Raw genomic sequence first — 26,895 nt, 5'->3', positions numbered from 1 at the left:
GTGCTTTAGCATCGAGTAAGTGCGCATGCGCGAGGAGGAAGCCTCAAGGAGACGCATGCGTTCTGACTTCTCGCTTCTCGGCATGGGTTCCCCGTTCCCTCTCCTGTTGCTGCTCTGGCTCCTGTCCTGCCCCGGGCTTCAGCTAGGTCAGTGTGTGGCCCTGTGCCTGTATTCCCCCACATCCCTGAGCACCCGAAAGTGACTGTCCTGCGTTTTAGATGTTCCCCCGGCCTCGGTTTTTGGAGCTACTTGCTGGGGGCTGGCCACCATCAGACTGCACTTTCAGGGTTTCTAGTATGAGGCCCTGTCTGGGGCACTGAGAGTAAGGCATTCTGGTGTTTTGTTTTTGTTTTTCTCTTTTCTCACGTCCCTGTCTTGAGCTGGTACACTCGTGTGATACATAGCTTTTATTTGTAGACAGCTTAGAAAGCCCAAGATTGGCTTAAGTCACATACACAGAAATCCGATGCTATTTCCCAACTTACTTTAACAGTACTCAATATTGTCTGTTTAAATGCACCTTTTATCTCTAGTTACTTTCGGATTAAGTTTTTCTTAGGATATTTTATGTGTGTGTGTGTATGTTTGTACACCATGAGGGAGCTGATGCCTGTTGAGATCGGGTTGGAATCCTGCAACAGAAGGGTGTTGGAGAGTGAACATGGGGTGTCTTCAAGAGCAACAGGTGCTCTTATATGCTAGCACACTATTTTATCTTTGAGGCAGAGTCTCAACTATGTTGCCTTGTCTGGCCTGGACCAGACATCTGCCTGGGCAAGCATTTTCTCAGCTGAACTACAGCTCAGAGGCTCCTTGCTTAGGGTTTTTTGATAGAAAGGTCTTCGCTGTGCAACTCAAACTAGTCTTGAGCTTGTGATCTACTGCCACAGCTTCTTTGGGGTTGGGATTATAAGGCATTAAAATACGGTTTTAGATTGTATTTTGTTGGGTGACGGGATCTCACTATGTAGACTAGGCTGGCCTCAATTCACAAAGATCCATCTGTTTCTGCCCCCAGATGCTGAGCTTAGAGGTGTGCACCATCAAGCATGATCTGATTTTTTTTTTTTTAATTTATGTGTTTGTGTGCCATGAGTGCACAGATACTGGCAAAAGATGGAAGACTTAACCTGGTCTCTAAAAAAAATAAAAAAATTAATTAATTTTGGTTTCTTTGAACTCACTCTGTAGACCAGACTGGGCTCAAATTCAGAAATGTCTGCCTCCCAAGTGCTGGGATTAAAGGGCCACCACCAACCAGCCCTAATACATATTTAATATTAGTTTGCTTGTTAAGTTAGAATCAAGCTACAGTTTATCTTGCAGTTTGATATGTAGTTCCCCTTTAATTTGAGATCTCCCTGCTTGCTTGTTCTTTTCTCCTCTTGGAGTTATTCCCAAGATGGGTAGAATTGTGTCAGAATAGGAGAGGGTTAAACGTAAGACTCCGAAGGCTGGGTATGGTCACTTACACCTTTAATCTTTTCAGAGGCAAAGGTAGGCAGATCTCTGTGACCTCCAAGCCAGCCTAGTCCATCTATATAATGCTGGACTACATAGCCCAGGGTCAGGGAGGGGCCAGGAGGGGTGACCTTGTCATCAAAATCCTAAAAGAAAAAGAAAAAAATCTAATTTTAAAATGAGATGGTGGGGTCTCGCACCCCCTATCACATGTGAGACCCTGTTTTCAATTCCCTGTGACATACACACACACATACACACACACACAAAGTTCTTGAGCTGGGGCACAGTGTCATATGCCTAGAATCTTAGCATTGCTGAGGCAAAGGTGGGAGAAACTCTTGAATGAAAGGAAAGAGCTATAGATTTTTTTAATCAGAAAGATCGCCATGCAGTGGTAATACAGACCTTTAATCCCACCACTCCAGAGGCAGAGGCAGGCAGATATGTGAGCTTAAGGGCAGCCTGGTCTACAGAGTGGACAGCCAGGGCTACGCAGAAAAACCTTATCTCACTCGAGGGGAGGGGGGTAGAGAAGAAGAGGAGAAGGAAAAGAGAAAAAAAAAAAAAAACGAGAAAAGGGCTGGAGAGATGGCTCAGTGGTTAAGAGCACTGGCTGCTCTTCCAAAGGTCCTGAGTTCAATTCCCAGCAACCACATGGTAGCTCAGAACCAAATGTAATTGGATCTGATTCCCTCTTCTGGTGTGACAAGGACAGTGTGATCATAGACATGTGTGTCATATACATAAAAACAAAACAGAAAAATTCCTAACAGACATATGCACACACATGGGGGTGATTCAGTTGTACAGTGCTTGCTTAGCGTGAAACCTGATTCCCATCTCCAGCATCACATAAACTGGGCCAAGTGGTACACACCTGTTACCCTAGCATCATCCTCAGATACATAGTTCCAGGTCAGTCTGGGCTACATGAGACCTCATCTAAAAAATAAAAGTGTTCAACAGTACAAAGGGAGAGGGAAAGAGACAGTATAAAATGTGAATGCTTTAGTGGGAGGCACAGGCAGGCCGAGCTCTGTGAGTTCAAGGCCAGCCTGACCTATATAGTAAGACCTTGCCTCCAAAGGTCGGAGTGGGCAGTAGAGGGTATGGATGAAAATTTATTTGAAGTTACAGTTTCTAAATTTGCCCAGCAGAGGCAAGAGAGGTATGATCTGGAGGATGACTCAGCAAGCGGTTAAAAGCATTTGCTGTTCTGTTGAGGATGGGGACCTAGGCTTGGGTCCGGGCACCCACATGGCAGCTAAGCATCTGTCTAGTTCCAGAGGACTCAGTACCCTCTTTTCTGGCCTCTGTGGGTACCAGGCACACACACAGTGCACTTATATACATGTAGAAACATTTTTAGAAAGCAGGGTGTGTTGCTGCAGGCCTTTAGTTTAAGCACTCAGGAGGTAAACGCAAGTGGAACCCCATGAGTTTGAGGCCAGCCCAGTTGACATAGTGAGGCTCCGTCTCAACAGAACAATAAAACTTTTTTTTAAAGAATTAGGGTATATGGGGGGTGGGGTGGTGGATGTGGGGGTTGCGTGCCTTTAATCCCAGCACTCAGGAGGCAAAGGATCTCTCTAAATTCAAGGCCAACCTGATCTACAGAGTGAGTTTCAGGACAGCAAGGCTACACAGAGAAACCTTGTCTTGAAAACCAAATGATGATAATTATAATTATATATTATTATTATTGTTGTTGTTGTTATAGTAAAATAAGAAAACGTAATGAGGTAAATCAGGTCCTATCTATATACACATATTTGTATACATTACTAGGACTTGTCCTGTTCTGCAGGACATACCCAGGATCCTGCCATGGTGCACCTGCCAGGTGGTCGATTTCTTATGGGGACAGATGCTCCAGATGGCAGAGATGGTGAAGGGCCTGCCCGGGAAGTGACAGTAAAACCTTTTGCCATCGACGTATTTCCGGTCACCAATAAAGACTTCAGGTATTTCAAGTTTTTGGATGCAAGGGTAAGGGTTCTCTCTCATCTTTTCTAATTCTAATCTTTATTCCTGTCTCAAAAAATAAAATAAAGGAATCGTGACAAAGGAGACAGCTGTGAGAGATTGAATAGAAACGTAGCTTACAAATCATGAAAGAGAGCATCTTGATTTTTATTTTTAAAACTTCAGGTATTTGTTTTATTATTTTATGGTACATAAGTGTCTTGCCTGCATCTAGTTCATGCACCCGTTTGCATACCTGGGACCCTCAGAGATCAGAAGAGGGCATCGGATCTTCTGGAATGAGTTTAACATAAGGTTGAGCTGCCTTTGGGTGTTGGGAATCAAACTCAAGTTTTCTTTTTTCTTTTTGGCTGGCCTGGACCTCATTCCATAGACCAGGCTGTCTTTGAACTCAGAGCTCCTCCCGCCTTTGCCTCATGAGTGCTGGGATCAAAGGTGAGGGCCACCACCTCCCCAAATGTTCATAACTGGTGAGCCATTCCTCTAGCCCTGATTCCCAATTTTTAGAAGTATGTAATGCCTAAGTCTGGAGAATACAAGACTGCATTAGTTAGTGGGTTTGACACATGCTTTTGTAGCTTTAAGAAGAGCAAACTGAGGGTGTCTCTCAGCGTGAAGAACTTATCTAGCAGGTCCTTTGGTTCATTCCCCTAGCACTGGAGAAAAAAAAATCAGTTTTAAATGTAAAGATTTTAAACCTTTAAAATCTTCAAGTTGGGCTCAGAGCTCCATGGAAGCACCATGGCACATATGCACACATACATGCACACATACACACGCTCATGCACATTTAATACAATTAAACTAATTAATTAAAAAGGAGCAAAACATGTTGATACTGATACTAAAAAAAAAAAAAAAAAGGAGGAGGAAGAAACTTAATCCATTGCACAGTGCTAACAGTAAACATCCTGACCCAGACTCTGTGCTGAATGACTCACTATACATGGCATCTTTGGATCGGGGAGTGGTGGTTCAAGTCTTTTAATCCAGCACCAAGGAGGCTGAGGCAGAAATACAGGTTGAAGATGAGACTGGCTAGGTAAGTTTCAGGCCAGCCTGATCCACAGAGAGGGCCTGTTCCCAAAGATAAATGAATAAACAGAAACCCAAAAGACGTTTCCAGAAAGACAAAGGATTGTGGGGACAGTGGGAGATTTTGAAAGTGATTGCTCCAACTGTTTCTTGAACTATGGTATAGTAGCGATTGTATACTTGTTTATCTCTTTTAGTAAAGACTATAGAGCAGGGTTCTCAACCTGTAGGTTGCTACCCCTTTAGCAAGTCAAGCAACCCTTTCATGGAGCTCCGAGCCACAGGCATTATTTACATGATGACTCTTAACAGTAACAAAATTACAGTTGTGATGTAGCAACAAAAAGAATTGTATAATTTGTGGGTCCCAGCATTAGGAACCACTGCTGTACAATGTGTCCCCATCTTTACAAAACAACAAAACCTCACAGAACTATATACTCAAAAGAGATTTTTACTAACATATATTCTAGTCTTCTAGAAAAAAAAAAAAAAAAACCTGGGCCTGTGTGTGTTAGAAACAGACAATGACCTTGGTGTCACTCAAAGGAACTCACAGATTGAAAGTAACCTGGCAAAGTAATTCTTTTGTAAAAACCACACTTGGCCAAGATGGTTGCCGTCCTTTACCCCTGCTGTTCCTGGGTGGTAACTGCATCTCATGCACTTTGTTGGAGGTCAGTCAGCTAGCAGGTGAAGATTGAAGAACCCAGACCTTGCAGGCATAACTCCTCTGATAGGAAAAACCAAAACAATAACGAAAACCTGGGGCTGGAGAGATGGCTCAGCAGTTAAGCTGCACTTCCGGAGGCCACAAGTTTAGTTCCCGGCAACCACATGGCAGCTCACAACCATCTAGAATAGGATCTGATGACCTCTTCTGGCATGCATGTATACTAGCAGATAAATCATTAATACATAAATGAATATTTTTCAAAAACAAATTAAATTGATACCCATGAGAAACTTCTTTTTCTTTTTTTCTATGAAAGGTGAGTTTTTTGTTTTGTTGTTTTTTATTTATAAAAGGTAGTTAGGTTTTCTTTTTTTTTAAGATATAAATCTTTTATTAAATATAAGTACGTCGTAGCTGTCTTCAGACACATCAGAGAGGGCATCAGATCCCATTACAGATGGTTGTGAGCCACCATGTGGTTGCTGGGATTTGAACTCAGGACCTCAGCAGTCAGTGCTGGAGCCATGTCTCCAGCCCCAGGTTAGTTTCTTGAAGCTTGTGAAAACTCAGAACACGAAGCTCCCTGGAGCAGAGGACAGACGTCAGGAATGGGATGCAGAATCCTAGCCACTGAGCCAAGTGAACTCTCTCTTTCCAGGGACTTTGTCAGGGAGAAAAAGTACCAGACTGAAGCCGAGGCATTCGGGTGGAGCTTCGTCTTTGAGGATTTGGTCTCCCCTGAGATCAGAAAGCAAGCAAATCAGATGCCGGTGAGAGAGCCTGGTCACATCGGGGGATGGAGGTGGGAGTTGGACAGAGAGAGGTCACCTGGGGGCCATCTTGGAGGAGCTGACTTGGGAAGCCACAGAGAAGACACACTGCTCAGCCGGCCCAAGCTGCCAGGGTGGTAAAGGCCTGTAGCCCAGTTACTTGGGAGACCAAGTCAGAGTAGCAAATTAAGGCTAGCCTGAACACTTCAGAAAGATCCTGTCTCAAAATGGATTTTTTTTTTTAAAGGCTAAAGCTGTGGGTCAGTGGCAGAAGGCTTGCCTAAGATCATGTAAAGAGCCCTCTGATTAGTCCAAGTGAGGGACAGAAGGAAAAAGATATCTCTCTATTTAGGCTTTGATTTAAGGGTTTGTGGGGACAGGGTAATTGTAGCTTGTTTTGTTTTTTGTTTGTATGTTTGATTTTCTTTTTGTTTTTTTTTTAAAGATTTATTTATTTATTGTATATGAGTACACTATAGCTGTCTTCAGACACACCAGAAGAGGGCATCAGATTCCATTACAGATGATTGTGAGCCCCCATGTGGTTGCTGGGAATTGAACTCAGGACCTTCTGGAAGAACAGTCAGTGCTCTTAACCGCTGAGCCATCTCTCCAGCCCCCTGTTTTGTTTTTTGAGACAAGGTCTCAACTATGTAGACCCTGGATTTTGGCCTGGAGCTCACTTATAGACCAGGTTGGCCTTGAACTCAGAGATCCATTTGCCTCTGCCTGCCAAGTGCTGGATTAAAGGTGTGTGCCACCATGGCCCAGCTTCACCCTAACTTTCTGAGACTCACTCTGTAGCCCAGTCTGGCCTGGACTTCACTCTATAGTCAAAGATGATCTTAAACACTGCATCTTCCTGCCTTTGCCTCTAAGTCCTAAGATGACAGGTATACATTATTGGACTGGGTTTATGCCGTGCTAGTGAACCTAGAACTTCTCACAAGCACTCTTGCAACTGCCCTAAAAGCCAAAAAAAAAAAAAAAAATCAGACATTTAGCAGGGGGCGGGGAGGATCGTGGAGAGATGGCTCAGTGGTCAAGAGCACTTCCATCTTCCAGAGGACCTGAGTCCAATTCCCAGCAACCACATGGTGACTCACAACCATCTGTCATGGGATCTGATGCCCTCTTTGGGCATGTCTGAAGACAGCTACAGTGTACTTATAGATAATAAATAAATAAATCCTTTTTTTTTTTTTTTAACAGATTCCATTTGTAGTCAGGAGTATTGGTGTATACATTCAATCCCAGTACTCTGGAGGCAGAAGAGGGTGGATCTCTGTCTCTGAGTTTGTGGCCAGGCGGGTCAGAGTGAGTTCCAGGACAGCCAGGGCTGCATAGTGATGCCTGTCAAAAACCAAACAAACAAAAACCCAGTCCTGTGTTCCCCTTCCATTGCTGAGTCAGGAGGGATCCTGTGCTGGGTCAGACCGCCTTACCCTGACGCTGTTTTCTGTCCTCTCAGGCTGTTCTCTGGTGGCTACCAGTGCAAAAGGCATTCTGGAGGCAGGTGAGCATTACTTCGTCTGCCTCGTTTCCTAACACTGCTGAGTTTCATTCTGGAAATTTGGCTTCTCCAAACCCCTAACTTGTCCAGGAATACTGAGGTGCATTGATTTATTTTTTAAGACGGCATCTCTCTCGTAGCTGTTACTGGGCTGGAACGGGCTCTGTAGACCAGGTGGGGGCCTCAGAATTGTAGATCTGTCTGCCTCTGCCTCTGAGTGATGGAGTCAAAGGCGTGCGCCACCACTGCCCAGCCAGAAATGATGGTTTTTAGGGAGCGAGCGATTAGGACATTTCAGGAGTAACCCTGTTCCCTCTGCTCTTTGCCGTGTTTCCTACTGCTATCTTTACTGAAGAATCTTTTTGTCTCCCTCCTCCTCCCTCCTGTCTCACGGCATCCCACTCTGTAGCCAAGGTTCCTCCTTCCTCAACCTTCTGAGTGCTGAAGTTCCAGGTGTGTGCAACCACTGTTCTTGTCTCTTCTGTTTCTCCCTCGCCGAGCTGTCGTTCCCGACCTCCCTCCTCTACCTAACGTAAAAGGTGAACTGAGTCACCCCGCGCCAAGCCTTCTTTCAGTCGTTCCCTGGATCCCAGAAACCTGTCTCACTTCACCGTGCCCGTCAGCCTGCAGGTCCTGGCTCTGGCATCCGAGAGAAACTGGAGCTTCCGGTGGTCCACGTGAGCTGGAACGACGCTGGAGCTTACTGCGCATGGCGGGGGAAACGCTTGCCCACAGAAGAGGAGTGGGAGTTTGCAGCCCGAGGGGGCTTGAAGGGTATGTGGATCATCTTCTCGACCTGCTCTGCACTGGTTTGCAAGTATGGGACCAATCTGCGTCCCCTCCTGAAGGGATTTTCGAGTCCCCTCCCATAGGGATTTTGTTTTTATTTTTTGAGACAGGGTTTCCTCTAGGCCTGGCTGTCCTGGAACTCACTCTGTAGGCCAGGCTGGCTCTTGAGCGCTGGGATAAAGCAACTCAAACTATAGTAGTGATTTTTAACACTGGTGACACTATAGGATCAATCCCTGAGCTCAAAGCCCACCAATCCCTGAACAGAAAAATCCACCAATCCCTGGGCTCACCCCCCCTCCCCCAATAGATGGTACATAAAGCCTTCCTGCTACTTCTTGCCCCCCACCTCATTAGCATGAAGAACTCTGTTTTGAGCTATGTGACCCATGCAGGGAGCATGGCACGAGTTCCAGGCCAGGAATCTGGCAGGGCGTCGCCTGAGTCTCAGGTGCGGGCCTACTGAGGCTCCAGGTCTCAGACCTGCTCCACCTTCCCAAGTTTCCTGAGCAAGGCTTGAGATTCCCACACTGTAACACCTTTGCCTTGGGAAACCTTGCCAGAGCAGAACTGCTTCACTTTCACTGGGGAAACCTTCCCCTGCAGCAACCAGAACAGAGCTTTAACACTTGTATAGGCGAAGTCTGGTGCTTCAGAGCTGTAACACTAACGGGTCAGTTACTGGTCTATAGTTTCATCTCTGATCCAGGATAGATCCATCACCTACAACATACTGTGAAAGCTAAAAACTGGAAAGACAGACATTAGGGGACTAGAGAGATAGCCCAGCTGTTAAAATCACTGGTTGCTCTTCCAGAGGAACTGGCTTCAATCCCAACACCTACATGGTGGTGGTTCACTGCCATCTGTTAACTCCAGTTCAGATATGAGCGTCCTCTCCTGGCCACCACGAGCACTGCAGGCATGTGGTGCACAAACATACACGTAGACAAAACACATAAAACAATTTCAAGTTTTTTAATTAAAAAAAAAGACATTAAAATTTTTATCTCTTTAAAATTGTTTTCCTTCTGATTTATACATGGGTCACTTGTGTGCAGGTGCCCTTAACAAGCCGGAAGACAAAACTGGATCTCCTGCACCTGGAGTTACAGATGGTTGTGAGCTGCCAGGTGTTCATACTGAACTCATATCCTATGAAAAAAGAACAAGCATGTTTAATTGCTCGGTCATCTTAGGAATTCAGACACAGTGGCACAAGCCGTAAACGCCAGCATTCAGGAAGCAGAGGCAGGCAGATCTCTGTGAGTGCAGGGCCAGCCTGCTCTACACAGTGAGTTCCAGGACAGACAGAACTATATAGCAAAGCCCTGTCTCAAAAAAACAGAAACAGGGCTGGAAAGATGTCTCAGAGGTTAAGAGCACTGGCTGCTCTTTCAAAGGTCCTGAGTTCAATTCCCAGCAACCACATGGTGGCTCACAACCATCTGTAATAGAATATGACACCCTCTCCTGTTGTGTCTGAAGACAGCAACAATAAAAGAGTTGCTATTTGGGCTGTTTAGCTGGGCCGTGTTGGCACAGGCCTTCCTTTAATCCCAGCACTTGGGAGGCAGAGGCATGTGGAGCTCTTGAGTTTGATGCCAGCCTGGTCACCAGAGCTAGTTCCAGTGTATCAAAGGCTACATAGAGAAACCCTGTTATTGGTTAGGCCTGTTAGCTCATGCCTGGGATTACAGCACTCAGGAGGCTGAGGCAGAAGCATCATCACTGGAGAGTCACGGATCCATCTCTGACTTTGTTCACCAATCTGTCATCCTGCAGCCCTGACTAAACTGTCTTTAGAATGGAAACCAACTTCCCGACCTAACCTCGTCCACATGCTTGTTTGAACATGAGGTTCTATCATTAATCGGTTTTGAACTAGGGCAGATGGGCCTGCTTCCTGCCTGCTGATGTTTGCACTTTAAGTCCAGCCAACAGGTTTCTCACGCCTTTCTCCACCTTCCGTGTGTACATCTTCCTCCGCACTCTGGATTCACAGCGAGGTGTCCAGCAGTGTTTGGGGGTCCGGGGAGGGGGAGTCCCAGGACGCCAGGGGAGGGGCCATGGAATGAAAGGAAGAGGTGTCAGCCCTTCTTCACCACCTCCTGCCTTCCTTCTGGTTTCTTCCATCCCCACCCCTGCTTCTCACTCAGTTCTTTCCCTTTTGTCTCTTTGCTATCCTGAAGGTCAGGTTTATCCATGGGGGAACCGGTTCCAGCCAAACAGGACCAACTTGTGGCAGGTAAGACCTAAGGAACTGTTTTCTGTCCCTACCAGGACTCCGCGTGCTCTGTGGAACACTGCTAAGGCCAAGGGCACCGTGCTTAGCGTGGCCTGGTGAGACAACTTTGTCCTCTCAGGCAGAATCACAAGTTCAAGGCCTTCCTGAGCAGCTGACTCAGAATTTAGATAGGACTGTATGGTAGCAAGACCCTGTCTCAAAATAAAAAGAGGTAAAAAATGTAACTTGTGGGTGTGCCCGTGCCATGGCACACTTGTGGAAGGCAGAGGACAACTTATGGGAGTTGGTCCTGTCTTCCTACCATGATGGTCAGGAGATCGAACTCAGGTCCTAGGCCTTGGCAGCAAATGCCTTCCTCTCACTAATACCTTTATGACATTATTAAACATTCACTTAAAAGAGACAAATGGTGGTGGCACCCAGTACATTGGAGACAGAGGTGGCAGGTAGGAGAGGGCCTGGAGGGGATCAGGAGTTCGAGGCCAGCCCAGTCCAGAACACCCTGGAGAGACAGACAGACAGACAGACATAAGTAACAGTCTAGCATGTGTTGTTGAGCAAATCACAGCCCAATCATCTTCCCTTCTGTAGGTGGAGCTTCTCCAGTATAATGGTTGCAGTTTGTAGGCTGCGTGTGTGATCTCTGCATGAGTGTGTGCACGTAGGTGTGTATGGAAGTCAACGATTCCACATGAGCACTTTCTCAATTGTGTCTCTACTTTATAATTTTAGAATTTAAACCGATCAATGCTCATAAAATAAAAATTAGTAAATTAAAAACTATATAGTATTTTTAGCCAGGGGGTGGGAGTGCATGCCCTTAACCCCAGCACTCAGGAGGCAGAGGCCATCCTGGTCTACAGAGCAAGTTCCTGGACATGGGTGCTGGGAATGGAACTCTAGTCTCCTTGGGCCCTCTGCAAGCACTGTGCATGCTATTTATTTTTAAGATTTGTTTATTTTTACATTTATTGGTGTTTTGCCTGAGATTATGTTGGTGCCAGATCCCCCGGAACTGGAATTACGGACATTTGTGAGCTGCCATGTGGGTGCTGGGATTTGAACCCTGTTTCTCTGGAAAAGCAGCTAATGCTCTTATCTGCAGAGCCATCTCTCCAGCCACTCCACACTAGTTTTTGAGACAAGACTTCTCAGTGAGAGATGGAGCTCTCCATTCATAGACTGGCTAGCCAGCCACCCCCAGGATCTGTCTGTCTCTCCCCCACAGCGCTAGAGTTACAGATGCATGCCACCACACCCGGAGGTTAAACCTTTCTCAGGCTATGAACTTGGTTCCTTATGCTTACACAGTGAGCCATCTCCCCAGCTCCTGAACCCCAGTTTTGATGAGAAGGAAAGTGGAGTTGAACCAGTCACAGCAGCAGATACAGGTGGTGTGCTCAAGTAAAGTCAGGAAGGGCGATGGGAGAGCTTGGGCTCCAGTGTCTCCATCCTGGCAGGGATGAAGGACCTGTAGGGTGGAGACAGTGCTCTTTCCAAAGCACCATAGAAGGGAAACTGAGGTCACCGTCCTCCCCACATGAAGCAGCAGAGTTTTCCTCCAGACAGACAGGAGCACCTGCCTTGGCACAGGCTGATAAACCTTTGACTTTCACTGTCCTTGTCAGGGAAAGTTCCCCAAGGGTGACAGAGCTGAAGATGGTTTTCATGGACTGTCACCAGTGAGCGCTTTCCCCCCACAGAACAACTACGGTAAGCCCTCCCCTGTCATACTCAGTGCCTGACAAGGTGGCCGAGGAAAACTCTTCCCCCGTCGTCCCCAGGGCATTTGGTGGGGAGGAGAGTCCCCTGCTTCTCCATCTGATGGCCTGCTGCTCTGCTCTAGGACTTTATGACCTCATGGGCAATGTGTGGGAATGGACAGCGTCCACATTCCAAGCTGCCGGCCAGGACATGCGTGTCCTCCGGGGGGCATCATGGATCGACACCGCAGATGGCTCTGCTAATCACCGGGCTCGGGTCACCACCAGGTAAGGGTCTGGGGACCATAAGCCTCTGCAGCCATGGCCCAGGAGCTGCTTCTATATCCCATCTCAGCTTTTCAGTCCAACCCCTCCCCCACCGAGCTCTTTCTGTATCTGATTCATGCTCTTCTCTCCCTTCCTGCAGACCTAGCCTCCACCCAAACTTGTAAGAGAAGCAAGCTAGCTGTGCTGACTGTGGGAAGTAGATACGGGTCTCCAGAACAGCCTAGGGGCCCTTTCCTGAGACTCAGCAGCACTAAGGGTAGAGAGGTGGCAACCTCTGTAGGCTCCAGTCCCACGCCTAGCAGGGCAGAGGGAAGGAGGTGCAGTTAGTTTCTCATTAGTCGGCCACAGCCAAGAGACCTGAGCTAATTGATTCATCCAGCTGCTGGGTACAGAAGAAGTTACTGCTTTGAGTCATTTCGTCAGGGGGCTGCTGGGCTGCTCCTCTCATATGGTGGTCAATGGTACCTCCGCCACCATTGACTTCCAATCTTTGCGGCTTCTGCTTCCCTCTTCATAAAAGTTTTTAAAATGTTATTTATTTAATGTATATGAGTACACTATAGTTGTCTTCAGACACACCAGAAGAGGGCAACAAATCCCATTAAAGATGATTGTGAGCCATCATGGGGTTGCTGGGAATTGAACTCAGGACCTCTGGAAGAACAGTCAGTGCTCTTAACCTCTGAGCCATCTCTCTATTCCTCTCTTCATAGATTTAATTTGGTGAGCCTTGGCCAAGACTCCTCGGGCTTTGCAGTTTCAGATTGTAGGTTTGGAAGATGGTGAGGCTCACTTATCAGCAGACTACCTGCCGTGTTAGGGTTCTCTAGAATAACACATCTTACAGAATGAATATATAGAATATATATATATATATATATATATATATAAAGGGGATTTATAGAATGACTTACAGGCTATGATTCGGCTAATCCAACCATGGCTGCCTATGAATGGAAGGTGCAAGAAGCCAGTAGTTGTGCAGACCATGAGACTGGATGTCTCAGCTGGTCTTCAGTAGATGCTGGAATCCTGAAGGAATGAATGAGCTAGCAAGGCAAGAGCAAGCAGGCAAAGAGCAAAAGCTTCCTTCTTCCTTTTTCACCTGCAGGTGTGTTGAGCGGTAATGCTAAACTCAGAGTAGGAGCTACTCATCAGTGGTCACTAAGATCACCCTTTATTGTAATCCTATGTGGCCACCCACTGTCCCACTACATCTCTTTCCCCCTAGCGGCACCCTGGCTGGACTTGCCCTCAGACCAACTGTGTTGGTTACAATTCAGTTGCTGTGAAGAGACACCATGACCAAGGCAACTCTTATGAAAGAAAGCGTTTAATTGGGGACTTGCTTACAGTTTCAGAGGGCTAGTCCATGATAATCATGGTGGGAAGCAGAACATCATAGTGCTGAAGCAGTAGCTGAGAGCTTCACATGCTGATCCACAGGCAGCAGGCAATGAGAGACACTGGGCCTGTTGTGGAGTTTTCAAACCTCAAAGCTATTCTCTAGTGACAGTTTCTCCAATGAGGCCACACCTCCCAGTCCTTCTAAAACAGTTCCACTCCCTGATGACTAAGCATTTAAACAAAGGAGGGCCATTCTCATTCAAACCACTACAGCAATTCATTTCTTCACAGACTCCAACCCCAACAGTATGCACCTTCTCTCCCTCCTCTATACAGGATGGGCAATACTCCGGATTCAGCCTCAGACAACCTGGGCTTCCGCTGCGCTTCCAGTGCAGGCAGACTGAAGGAGGATCTGTAAGCAGCCAGAGATGGAGAAAGCAGCCCCTCAGTACTGTGTCTCCCTGACCATATTCCAGAGGTAGCTGGATACCTAGCAAATCCCTCTGAGGATGGCCTTTTTAGCTCCTCCCCTCTGACAGACACTTCTGGTGTCTACGGACAGAACATTCAAACCACAAGAAGGGACTGCCATAGCCTGGAAGATGAGGGCTTGGATGGCCAAGGCTGGGAGCTGGGTCGTCTCTTAAGTGCAGTATTAAGAACAAAGGAACCAAACACTGGAGCAGTTCTCCAAAAGACAGCATTTTAAAATCTCTCCCTTTTTGCTTTCTCCCTGTCTGAGTCAGCTTTCTGTAGAAGGAAAATGCTTCCTTTGTGAGACGGCACCAAAACCCTGTTGCCAAAACCTAGCCTTGCTATCCTTTGAAACAAGATACTCAACGTGTGGCACGGCTGTCCTCGAACTCTCAGTCCTCCTACCTCAGCTTCCTGAGTGCTGGGATTATACACAGTGCCCACTATTAAAAAGCTTTGGTAGAGCAAATGATTTACGAGGTGAAGCTGTGCATTGGGGGAAAATCAAAGTCTTCCTGTAGGAAGACAAATACCAGAAACGTCTCTAAAAGGCGTAGGGCCTTCTGTGTACCCTGCAAACATATCCCTGAAGAACTGGAAATTGTGAGGTCAGTAAATTCTTACATATATCAGGAAGTCCAGTAAAATTGTTTGAGACAGTTTTATATAGCCCAGGCTAGCCTCAAGCTCCTTGCGTAGCCAAGAATGACCTTGAACTCCTGACCATCCTGCTTCTACTTCCTCAACTCTCGATAACCTTGGGCCCAGACGGAGAGTGAGAAGGCGCTGGAGAGAAGGCTCGTTGGTCATGAGCACTTGTTCTTGCAGAAGAGCGTTCAATTCCTACAACCCCCAAGGTGGTCCCAACTACCTATACAGCTCCAGCTTCACGGTTTCTGACGCCCTCTTGTGACCGCCACAGGTACTACATGCATGTGGGTTACACAGTATACACACAGACAAAACAGACATAAAATAAATGCGTCTTAAAAAAGAAAAGAAAGGACACAGATTACACACGCTCTCTGCCTTTCTATTCCTGCCTGACACGGCCTCAGCCGCATTGGATTTATTTATGTATCTATTTATTTATTTTTGCCGTACTAGAAGTTGAATTTGGAGGCCTTACACTCACCACAGAGTTACATTCCCAGCCCAGTTTTTATTTTAAAGTAAGCCTCACTAACCTGCCCAGGCTGGCCTAGAACCTAGGACCCTACTGTCTCAGGGCAACAGCACACCCAGCTCCAGCTGTTATGACTGCAGTTTAATGGGAATACCCTGCGCATCCAGTGGCGAGCCTTTGAGTTTCAGAGTAGGGCCACCAGATCCTTTGCTGAAGCCTACTTGGGGCATGCATCCTCTTCTCACAGTTCTGGGGGTGTACCCTCTCTGCTTTCCCCTGCGCCCCGCTGCCCCTCAGAAGTCCTCCTCCTCCTCAGCCAAGGAGAGGAGCACTGCCTTGGGCGTGTTCTCGAAGAGAGCAGCTCTGTCCTGCTGCTGTCCTTTCTTCACCCAGTGGCCGTAGATGCGGAAAGCGTAGGCGTCGATGAGCCTCCGAAGTGGCCGAAGGGCGTAGGGGTCTCGGATGACGATCTCCCTGGTAATCGGCTTCACCCTTCGGTACTGGTAGTAGATCCGTACCGACGCCAGCACGGTTAGACAGATGACCTGCAGGAAGCAGCACTGAGAACCCTCAGCCCGCAGCAGAGCTTGTCGGAAAACCTTAGATGGCTTTGGGGGTGCCCTTTCCCTATTCCCAGGCTACAAGCATCTACAGGGATTTAGGCTAACAGGGTCCGTTAGCTGACATTCCCTGCAACCAGAAATTGAGTTGAAACGGTACAAGAAGAGGTGCAATTCTAGAATCCCTCCCACCTACCATAGTTTAAGGCTCTGGGAGCCTGGAGCCATCAGGGAGAGTGACCAGGAGCCAACAGTAACGTCCCCCAAGAGCCTTTGGGAGGTTAAATTTCAGTACCTTGAACTTCCCTCGGGGACTGAAGTGCCGAACTTCTTCTACTACGTACTCCTGGAAGAAAGGGTGTGCCAAGGCCTCTTCTGCAGAGCAGCGGTCCTGGGGTCGCACCACCAAGAAACGAGACACCTGTGAGAACAGAAGGGGTCTGAGGATACCGGGGCAATGTTCTGGAAAACACAGAGGTGTGAGGGTATTCTCTTCTCCCCTGGGGAGCTGGTGGCCATGGCCTCTCACCAGGTCTTTCACTGTGTCTGAGTAGTCATCCCACTCTGGGGAGCCAAACTGGTATTTGCCATCCATGATCATCCTCAGCATCAGCATTTGCTTCCGGTGCCAGAAGGGCGGGGAGCCAGCCAGCAGAGTGTACATGATGACTCCTGTGCTCCACCTGGAGGGTGGGCGGGGCCACGTATCACCCTTAGCCTCATGGGTAGGGGAGGTATGCAGGAATGGCCGGCCATCATTCCTAGTTTCACTGGGCTCAGGCCATGGTTGTGCCCACTCCCCTCTCCTCCCCCGTATAACTCACATGTCCACCTCCTTCCCATAGCCAGGATGGCCTTCGTCCATGGAGCACTGGATGATTTCAGGGGCCAGATAAATGGGAGTCCCACAAACCTCTGCAGGAACAGCTGCTATCAGGACAGGACACCAGGGGACCTCCCTTGGAAGAAGTTACCCAAGAAAGCCAAAAGGCAAAAGTGCTTGGTAGGGTTCTCCTGTTTCACACTCAATAGTAGCAGAATACACAGGCTCAGAGGACCCCCGTGGATTCCTAGGTCCTTTTAGGCACTCTGGCACGGAGCTCAGGCGGTGGGAACCTGACTCGGAGTCCTAGGAAGAGACCTTACCTCAAGAGGCAATAAATACATGTTCTTTTTAGGAACTAGGAATCCGTGTGGGATATATGGGAGGCAGAAGCAGATCTCTGTGAGTTTGAGGCCAGCCTGGTCTAAAAGGACGTGCTGGGACTCAAAGTCAGGTCCTCAGGAAGAGCTCCCCCGGATATTCTTTTTTTTTTTTTTTAAGAATTTTTATTTATTTTATTTATATGAGTACACTGTAGAAGAAGACACCTACAGAAGAAGGCATCAGATTTCATTATAGATGGTTGTGAGCCACCATGTGGTTGCTGGGATTTGAACTCAGGACCTTTGGAAGAGCAGCCAGTGCTCTTAACCACTGAGCCATTTCTCCAGCCCCTCCCCCAGATATTCTTAATCATAACTCATCTCTGGGGTGTTGTGTGTGTGTGTTTGCTCTTAATCTCGGTTTTTGTTTTTTTTTTGTTTTTTTTTTTTGTTTTTTTGTTTGGTTTTTTTTGTTTTTTGGTTTGCTTTTTAATTTATTATGTATATCTTGTTTTGTTTGCACGTATGCCTACAGGCCAGAACAGGACACTTTCTGAGGCACTATGTGGTTGCTGGGAATTGAACTCAGAACCTCTGGAAGAGCAGCTACTGCTCTTAACCTCTGAGCCATCTCTCCAGCCCCCTCCACCTTGTTTTCGAGATAGGACCTCTCCCTGGCCTGGAGCTGATGACTCAGGTTAACCAGCCTGGATCTTGAGGGATCCTCCCAACCGCCTGCCTAGTGTTGGCGTTTACATGGGATCTGGGGATTTGAACTCAGCTCCTCATGCTTGTATCTCCCATGGTACCAGACCTCGAAGCTTCTGTCCTGGCTGCAGCTGGCAGGAGAACCCAAAGTCTGTGAGCTTGATGTTCATGTTGTCATCCAAAAGGATGTTCTCCGGCTTCAGGTCCCGATGGACAATGTTGAGTTTGTGCAAGGTGCAGATCACCTCCAGCAGGGCCCGCATGATCTTTCTGGAGAGAGATGCATGTTGTTGGTTTATTTTATTCGTTTTATTTATAATAGTATACTATAGGTCTTCAGACACACCAGAAGAGGGCATCGGATCCCATTACAGATGGCTGTGAGCCACCTTGTGGTCGCTGGGATTTGAACTCAGGACCTCTGGAAGAGCAGTCAGTGCTCTTAACCACTGAGCCATCTCTCCAGCCCTATTCATTTTATTGTTGTTGTTGCTGTTATTGTTTTTTGAGAGAGGCTTTCTCTATGCAGCCCTGGCTATCTTGAAACACTCATAGCAGACCAGGGTGACCTTGAACTCTGAGATCTGCCTACCTCTGTCTCCTAAATGTTGGGATTAAAGTCTTGCACCACCACACCCTGCTTTTATTTTATTTTATTGTGACAAGGTCTCCAGTAGCCCAGGTTGACCTCTAACCTAACTCCTGATCTTCCTGCTTCCATCTTCTAAATGCTGAGATTAGAGATATGTGCCAACATGGCCAGCTTATGTCATGTTAGAAAATGACATGTCGTAGCATGCTAGGCAAACACCCTACCAGCTGAATTATGGTTTACTCCTATTTTTACTTTTAGAGGCAAGGTGTCACATGACACTCGGATTAACCCTGAATTTATAATCCTCCTGCCTCAGGCTCCCTCTTGTTGAGGTTTTAGATATTCATCACTATACCTCAATCTGTTCTAATGTTTTGTTTTGTATTTTCCCCAGATACTAGGAATGGAACTCAGGGCGGTTTTTGGTTTTGTTTGTTTGTTGTTTAAGGATTTATTTATTCATTTATTTATTTATTTATTTATTTATGTATATGAGCACACTGTAGCTCTTTTCAGACACACCAGAAGAGGGCATCGGATCCTATTCCAAATGGTTGTGAGCCACCATGTGGTTGCTGGGATTTGCACTCAGGACCTCTGACTGATGACAGTCACAGTATACTTACATTCATAAAAATAAATAAAATACTTAAAAACAAAAATGAGAATGAGAGTAACAATCTCCCTAATTGCAGAGCCATCTCTCCAAGTACATTGGCTTAGTTTTTGACTCTAGAATTAGGCAAACCTTTTTCCATACCACAGAATTTGAGCATTCCCCTCCACGTTCCTCTTCCACTCAACAGAGAAGATTCAGGGAAGCCAAAGCCCACATGCCGCACACGATGTTGGAGCTAGGATAGGCTGGGGCAGTCTAGAATCTATACTGTAGATTGAGCCAAGGAGCTGGGAGATCCCAGAAGCCAGCATGACCTCAGCTAAAACATGGCCTCCCACCAGACCGTCGTGGTGCTAGTACTGGGGGAAGGCATGAAGATGGCGCATGCACCTTACCTGGTTTCCTTCTCACTTAAGGTGACCTTCTCAGTGAGGTAGTCAAAGAGTTCTCCTCTCTTCATCCTGTGGGAACAAAGCGTTTCCAAGACCAACAGCGCCTTACTTGCCCCCAGACCTGTGTCCCCATCCTGCTGCTGCGGAAGGCAAGGTGGACTGCTCCCCTGAGGAAAGGAACCTGGGGAGGGAGTGGAGGAGTTGTCTGGGAAGAATTGGAAGAAAAGAAAGAAGCTGGGGAAAATGTGATGTCCCTGCCTATGACAATACATGGCACCCTTGGATCTGTTGGTGCTGGGGGCGGAAGTTAGGCGTCTGAGTCTCTGGCCCAGGACCCCTAAAGCCAGATCTAGAGGAGTTGGGGATGTTTACCAAAACACAAAAGGAAAGAATCAATAGGATGAGTGTTGAGGAAGCAAAGTTTGCCTGTCATTTGTTTAAGAGCCAGCTGTGGCAGTATATAACTGTAATCCTAGTACTTGGGAGGTGGACACAGGAGAATCAGGAGTTCAAGGCCAGCCTTAGCTACATAGTGAGTTGGAGGCTAGCTTGAACTACTTGGGACCCTGTCTCAAAAACAAAAACAAAGAAATGGGCTGGAGAAATGGCTCAGTAGTTAAGAGCACAGGCTGCTCTTTCAGAGGTCCTGAGTTCACATGGTAAGTCAAAACTATCTATAATGAGATCTGATGACCTCTTCTGGCAAGCAGAGTACTATATACATGATAAATACATCTTTTTTATTTCTTAAATATTCATTTTATATATGAGAGCACACTGTCACTGTCCTCAGACACAGAAGAGAGCATCAGATCCAATTACAGATGGTTGTGAGCCACCATGTGGTTGCTGGGAATTGAACTCAGGACCTCAGAAAGAGCAGTCAGTGCTCTTAACCTCTGAGACATCTCTCCAGCCCCAATAAATCCTTTTTTAAAAACCAAACAAACAGAAACAGGGGCTGGAGAGAGAGCTCAGCAGCTAAGAGCACTTACTGTTCTTCGGGAGGAAGTGGGTTTGGTTCCCAGCATCCCTGTCAAGGTACTAACAATTGTATATCGAGGATGCCTGACAGTCTCTGGTCTGCACAGGCACCTGCACTCACTTGCACATACCCACATACAGACACACTTGCACACTCGCACGCACGCATGCGCACACACACACACATTAAAGATAGTCAAAATAAATGGCTTAAATAATGAGGTCACTGGCCAGATCTTGTGGCGCACACCTGTAGCCCCAGCACTTGAAAATGCTCTACAGGCTTGTCAACATCTGGATTTTATGGAGGTATTTTTCTCAATCGAGGCTCCCTCCTCCCTTGTGACTCTCCCTTGCATCGAGTTGACATAAAACTAGCCAACACCGGGAGTCTTGACTTCTCAGTACGTTACACTTTTGTTTTGTTTGTTTTGGTTTTTTTTTTTTTTTGATTGTTTTGTTCGTTTTGGTTTTTGTTTGACGAGACAGGGTTTCTCACTCTGTAGACCAGGCTGGCCTCAAACTCACAGAGATCTCCCCGACTTTGCCTCCTGAGTGCTGGGATTATGTGCCACCTGGTACATCACAGTTAAGGAGAGAATTTACTTGAGAAAATTATGACAGTAGGTTTGTAGTGTTGATGCATTTCATATTGTAGCTGCTGAGCCCTCCGATATTTTCTGCTTCCTCTTTTCTCATTCTTTATATAAGAAAAATTCGTAATGAGGTCTCACACTGTTGCCCAGGCTACCCTTAAAACCATGTTAATAATCCCCCTCCCTTATCCTCCTGGCTGGACTATTGGATTGCACCAAGGTGCCCAGTTTTATCTCTTCTGATTTAACCACAGGGCTTGCCCTAGGAAGGCCCCCTCCCCTGCCTGGTGGCAGCCATCCTGCTGTATTCACAGGGCTCTGTCCTGTGTAACCTTTGGGGACAGCTCAAATGTCTTTAACCTTTAATGAGGTGGCTTGGAGAAGCTATTTTTACTGGTGTCCTGGGGAGCCCTCCAGGGTAAAACTAGATTGCTCTAGCAGAGACCATGTTCTAGATCAGAAAGAGACAAAGATTGAATTTTTTTTTTTTTTTTTTCTGTTTGTTTTCTGAGACAAGGTGCAACTGTGTGGCACAAAATGGCTTCAAACTTTTGACACTCCTGCCTCAGCCTCCAGAGTGCAGATGTGAACCACCCAGGCAGGCTTGAAAGGGCAGTTCTCTTTCCTTCCCTTCCCCTCTTCCCTCCTGTTCTCACTCCTCCCCCGCCCATCCCCTTCTTATGTTCCTTTGTTTTTGAGACAGGGTCTCTGTATATACTTTGGCCAGCCTGGAACTCACTTCGTAGACCAGGCAGGCCCCAAACTTACCAAGTTTCAGTCTCCCAAGTGCCGGCTGGAATTAAAGGCATGCATGTCCTCACTTGGAGGAATTGTTTTTTTTTAAGATTTGTTTATTTATTGTATATGAGTACACTATCACTGTCTTCAGACACACCAGAAGAGGGTATCGGATCCCATTATAAATGGTTGTGAGCTCCCATGTGGTTCTAGGAATTGAACTCAGGACCTTTGAAAGGTCAGTGCTCTTAACCACTGAGCCATCTCTCCTGCCCCAGAATTTTTTTTTTCAACCTTAGAAAAGTGTCTTTTTTTTTTTTTTTTTTTTTTCTTTGACAAGGTTTCTCCAGTGTGATGAAACTAACCTTGTAGACCAAGCTGGCCTGAAGTTCACAGAGGTATCTGGCCTACCTCTGCCTCCCAAATGTTGGGACTAAAGGCATGGGCTTCTACCACCCGGCTTGGAAATTTTTTTACAATAAAAACTGATCATAAAGCTGGTGGTGGTGGTGCATGCTTTTAATCAGAGCACTTGGGAGGCAGAAGCAAGAGGATCTCTGTGAGTTCAAGACCAGCCTGGTCTATATCTACAGAGCAAGTTCCAGAACAGCCAGGGCTTTTACACAGGAAAACCCTGTCTCAAAAAAAAAATAATAATAATAATGATGATAATGAAAAGAAAACACACACACACACTCTCTCTCTCTCTCTGACAGCCTGGTGGGGGTTACTGGAGGGCTTCATAAGCCCCGGGATAATGATGGCTCCAGGGTTGGATACTTACAGATCAAATACCAAGAAGAAGAAAGTGTTGGTCTCGTAAGTGTCCTTCAGCTGTACTGAAACGGAAAAGGCTAGCTGGTCTCAAGGAACAAAGGAGCCTTGGCACTGGCCACAGGGCACAGAGACCAGGCAGGCTGGCTTCAAAGGCAGGGTGGGAATGTGATGGGGTTCCAAGACAATCGCTGTGGTGTAGGAAGAAGCAGGGACTTCGTACTCCGCTTTCCCACCTCCCAACACTGGGTGTACCCATTCTGTCTTAGTAATGAGGGAGGCACCTCGAGCCTCAGTAATGGGCTGGCAGAGCCACTGAACAAGATGCCCTCGAATGGGTATAACTAGTCACAAGGTGGCTCTTAACATCCTGACTTGGGTTGTTACAACAGTATCCTCACTATAAAGGATACTGCCATGGCGTGTACCCCGGGGAGTAGGGGAGTTTGGAGGATACACTTACTGATGTTGGGGTGTCCTGAGACCTTCTGCAGGATGTCCACCTCCTTCAGGGTGGCTTCCCGAAGCTCCTGTACCTCCTCAGAGCTGAAGCTTCCTCCGCCAGTGATGTCAATGATTTTTACTGCGTATTCTTGGCACGTGGGTTTGTGGATGCAGCGCCTGACCACGCTGCTGACTCCCCTTGTGGGCACAGAACAGATGACCTCGGGACTCCATGCTCCAGCCGAGTCCCTTACCAAAGGCTATATACAGTACAGGGACTGGAGAGAGAGCTCAGAAATTGAATGCTTGTTCTTTCAGAGAGCCTGGGTTCAGTTCCCGGCACCCACAAGGCCACTAACAACTGTCTGGAACTCCAGGGGATCTGACACCTACTCTGACTTCTAAGGACACCACACATGGATGTTGTGCACAAACACGCATACAGCCGAAACCCTTGTACTCAGGAAACAGAAATTAAATCAATCAGGAAATCAAAGGCCCTGGGCTGTAACACAGGCTTCCCTTCTCACCCTATGGGGAGGAGCTAAAGGGTCAGAAACCAGGTTAGTGCAGAGGGTGGAGCCAATCGGTGATCAGAGCAGGAGCTGAGGTCAGGACTTCCACGGGTGGTCCAGGTCTTACCTGCCCAGGATCTCCTTGGGCTCGTAGTTCTCATAGAAACTCTGTGCAGAATGGGAGTCAGGGAGGGCCTCATCCCGGGTCATGGTCAGGTGGATCTCAGGGGGATCGCAAGCACCTCTGAGAGGGGAACAGAGAGAAGCAAGCGAGTTCCCACCCCTCCCGCCTCTTTTTTCCTTTTCTCTTTTCCTTTCCTTTCCTCCCTCCTTTCTTTCTCTCTTTCTTTCCTCCTTTCCCACCTCCTTCCTTCTCTTCTTCCTTCCTTCCTTTCTTTCTTTTCCAAGACAGGGTTTTTCTGTTTTACCTCTGGCTGTCCTGGAACTTTTGCAGTAGACCAGGCTGGCCTCGGACTCACAGAGATCTGCCAGCCTCTGCCTCCTAAGTGCTGGGATTAAAGGCCTGGGCCACCGCTGCAATTCCAAAATAAAATAGGCAGAACTAAAACAGAGAAACACTGACTTGAAATACTAAGGGGGGGGGGCAGGTATGTCTATAGGTATGTGCACACAAATTCAGGTGCCTGCGGAGGGGAGAAGACAGATAAAGAAGGAGCCCGAGATACTGGATTAGAGCAGTTGTGAGCCACCATGGGGTTTCTGGGAATCAAACTCAGGACATCCGGAAGCCAGTCAGTATTCTTAACCGCTGACCCTCGTCTTATTTTTATTTCATGAGAACGAGTGTTTTGCCCTTATGTATGTTTGTATACCACATGTATGTCGGGTGGCCTTAGGTGTTAGTGGGCTTGGGGGGTGTTTTGTGTTTTAAGACACTAGAGACAGTTTATTGGGAAAAAGAGACACTTCTAAGAATGGGAGTGGGCCAGAAAGCTGGGGAAGGATAAATATTTAAAAACCCATTGTTGAGCTAGACCTACCTCACTCTGTAGCCCAGGCTGGACCTCAAACTTGCAGCTCTCCTGCCATTATGTTCACAGGCATGAGCTACCACCACTCCTGGATGAATAGCCAGTGCATAAGCTTAAACATTGTGGGGTATGCTTGTCACAGCTGAGACAGGCCAGCCTCTGTGTTCCAGGCTAGCCTGGTCTAAACAAGTTCCAAGCTAACCAGGGTGAGATAAGAGGGCACTGCCGAGAGAGAGAGAGAGAGAGAGAGAGAGAGAGAGAGAGAGAGAGAGAGAGAGAGAGAGAGAGAGAGAGAGAATAAAATAGTCTAGTGGATAGCCCAATCAATCTACATAGCAAGTTCTAGGCCAGTCAGGGCTACATGAGACTTTGTATCAATAAAAAAGGGAGGAGGGGGTGGGAGAGGGCGACTATTGAAAAGAAAGCTCAGTGGCTACAAGCACTGGCTGCTATTTCAGAGGCCCAGGTTTAAAATCCCAGCACCCACAGAGCAGTTCACAACCATCTATAATTCTAGTTCCAGGGGATGAGGTATCCTCTACTGGCCTCTGTCAGGACCAGGCACACACTCAGTGCACAGACAGAACAGCCATACACATAAAACCCAAACTAATCTTACGAGAGAGAGCCAGGCTCTGTACCAGAGCTGGATGAGTGATCCTCTTAGCCTGTGCTATTACCTCCCATTAGACAGTGATGCCTAGATGTCTCCGTGCCTGCTGCCCAGAACAGAGGTGGCAAGTGCTGGGTATGATTCAATGGACAGGTGATGCATCGTACAGGCCCTGGCCGATGGAATGCCCTAGATCCTACCTAGCAATGGCCAGCAAGACCTAGAGCAGAGTCCTGGAGTACTGGAACAGAGTGGACAACACAGTAAAGCTTCTTGCTTTGTTTTGATTTTTTTTTTCTTTTTTTTTGAGATACAGTCTCCTTATGTTGCTGTGGCTGTCCTAAAATTCTAGAGAGAGAGAGATCCAAATGCCTCTGAGTCCCCAGTGCTGGCATTAAAGGCATGTGACTCCACGCCTGGCATGAAGCAGTTACTCTTTATTTCTACTTTAAAAAATAATTTAATTTTATGTGTCATGGTGTCTTGCCTGCATTGTACATCTGTGCGAAGGCACTGGAGATGAGGACAGTAATGAGCCGCCATGTGGGGGCTCAGATTTGAACCCATGTCCTCTGGAAGAGTAGCCAGTGTTCTTAACCACTGAGCCATCTCTCCAGTTCCCTCTTATTTTTTAATTTTTAGGTGCTTTATTTAGGAATAGGACCCAGGGTATTGAGTATGCTAAGCAAGCACTCTGCCACTGACTGAGCTGAGCTACGTACTCAGCCCAGAGTCTGGGTGCTCAAGCTTCGATGTGGAGAAGCTAAGCTGGCCCATTTTGTTCCAGAAACACAGAGGCTCCTACGAGGAAATTGAATTCCTGTTTCAGACACAGGGTTTGAGAAAGGCAGAAAAATCACCCAGCAATAGGAAAAAGCCATCAGGCAAAGGACACATGCTTCTTGTCCACTTCCAAGAAAGCCTGGTCTCCCAAGGGGCCCAACTTGCTGACCAGCCAAGCAGCAGTTCTGGCTGCCTCAAGCTAGCTTTTGCAGGAAGCCTGGTGTCCAGCGACTGGGTGCCTGGTTACCAGAGGAAGGTTTAGAATAACAACTGTCTCCTTTGCCAATAATGGGAACCAGGCCTGCGTCTTCCGTACCAACAGCCAACAGGACCCGAAAGTGTTAGTACCCGTTAAAAAAAACAAGCCTGTTTGCTGAAATGCCATCCTAAAATCCTAAGATGGGCATGTATGCCCCTCACCTATTATGTAGCCACACTAGACCCCTTGCATGGGTACAGAGCAATTCTTGGCTCATACCAGGATGCCATCCTGAGCCAAGCTGGTCAAATTCTGACTGTGTTTGCCTCTTCTGATAATATACATGTATTCATCGCCCTGTTCTTAAGGCCAGGTTTGAGCCAACGATGGATCTTCATTTACTGCTTCATTAGGCCCTTGCGCTTGTTCCAAGATTCCCTGGAGGGGTGGGGGAGTTCTAAATAAGAGTAGATGGTCCAATGCTTTGGAACTTGATATCCCAGAAAGCTAATCAGAGAACACAGCCAGATGCATGATCTGCAGCCAGGCAGGTGTTCTGAGGATTCGTGCTCTCCCAGGTCTAAGAAGAAATCGGTCAAACAGACCTGGGGAGGGTTTCCTGTCTTTGCCTCACAACCCCACTGCTCCCAGACTGCTGCCTAGCTACTCACCGTTAGGTCCTTGTAGGCCCTTGAATGGAAGTGACAAGAATCCCAAAGGTCGTGAAGTCCTTGGGAGACAGCGGACCACAAAGGATTGAAGCTGCGTCCTGAGCAGACACTTGTTAGAGTTGCTATCTTGCTCCTCTTCTGGGA

General features: G+C 47.2%; 2 protein-coding genes across 6 annotated transcripts; one reads left to right on the top strand and one right to left on the bottom strand.

The window, feature by feature from the left end:
- Positions 1 to 48: 48 nt before the first annotated feature.
- Positions 49 to 14,288, top strand: SUMF2 (sulfatase modifying factor 2). Of its 2 annotated transcripts, none has more exons than XM_080941073.1 (9): positions 49 to 146; positions 3,272 to 3,428; positions 5,820 to 5,931; positions 7,403 to 7,447; positions 8,068 to 8,218; positions 10,426 to 10,481; positions 12,110 to 12,194; positions 12,328 to 12,472; positions 14,156 to 14,288. In XM_080941073.1, the coding sequence occupies exons 1-9, from the start codon at positions 56 to 58 to the stop codon at positions 14,238 to 14,240; spliced, it is 927 nt and encodes a 308-aa protein (XP_080797199.1). In that variant the 5' UTR covers positions 49 to 55; the 3' UTR covers positions 14,241 to 14,288. The 2 variants fall into 2 exon arrangements, with proteins under 2 accessions (XP_080797199.1, XP_080797200.1); XM_080941074.1 differs by having other exon boundaries at positions 99 to 146; positions 3,253 to 3,428.
- Positions 13,788 to 26,895, bottom strand: PHKG1 (phosphorylase kinase catalytic subunit gamma 1). 4 transcript variants are annotated; one of them, XM_080941070.1, is made up of 12 exons: positions 26,752 to 26,895; positions 24,495 to 24,707; positions 23,922 to 24,027; positions 23,621 to 23,737; positions 22,998 to 23,176; positions 22,545 to 22,599; positions 19,446 to 19,511; positions 17,943 to 18,106; positions 16,807 to 16,897; positions 16,512 to 16,665; positions 16,278 to 16,403; positions 13,788 to 15,967 (listed from the first exon to the last, which is right to left on the bottom strand). In XM_080941070.1, the coding sequence occupies exons 4-12, from the start codon at positions 23,701 to 23,703 to the stop codon at positions 15,716 to 15,718; spliced, it is 1,170 nt and encodes a 389-aa protein (XP_080797196.1). In that variant the 5' UTR covers positions 23,704 to 23,737; positions 23,922 to 24,027; positions 24,495 to 24,707; positions 26,752 to 26,895; the 3' UTR covers positions 13,788 to 15,715. The 4 variants fall into 4 exon arrangements, with proteins under 4 accessions (XP_080797196.1, XP_080797198.1, XP_080797197.1 ...); XM_080941072.1 differs by lacking the exon at positions 23,922 to 24,027; XM_080941071.1 differs by lacking the exon at positions 24,495 to 24,707.

The sequence above is a fragment of the Micromys minutus genome (assembly GCF_963924665.1).
Source record: "Micromys minutus genome assembly, chromosome: 29".
In the NCBI taxonomy this organism is placed as follows: domain Eukaryota; kingdom Metazoa; phylum Chordata; class Mammalia; order Rodentia; family Muridae; genus Micromys; species Micromys minutus.
Note: the sequence above shows the minus strand (reverse complement) of the source record. Positions and strands in the feature narration are given on the sequence as shown.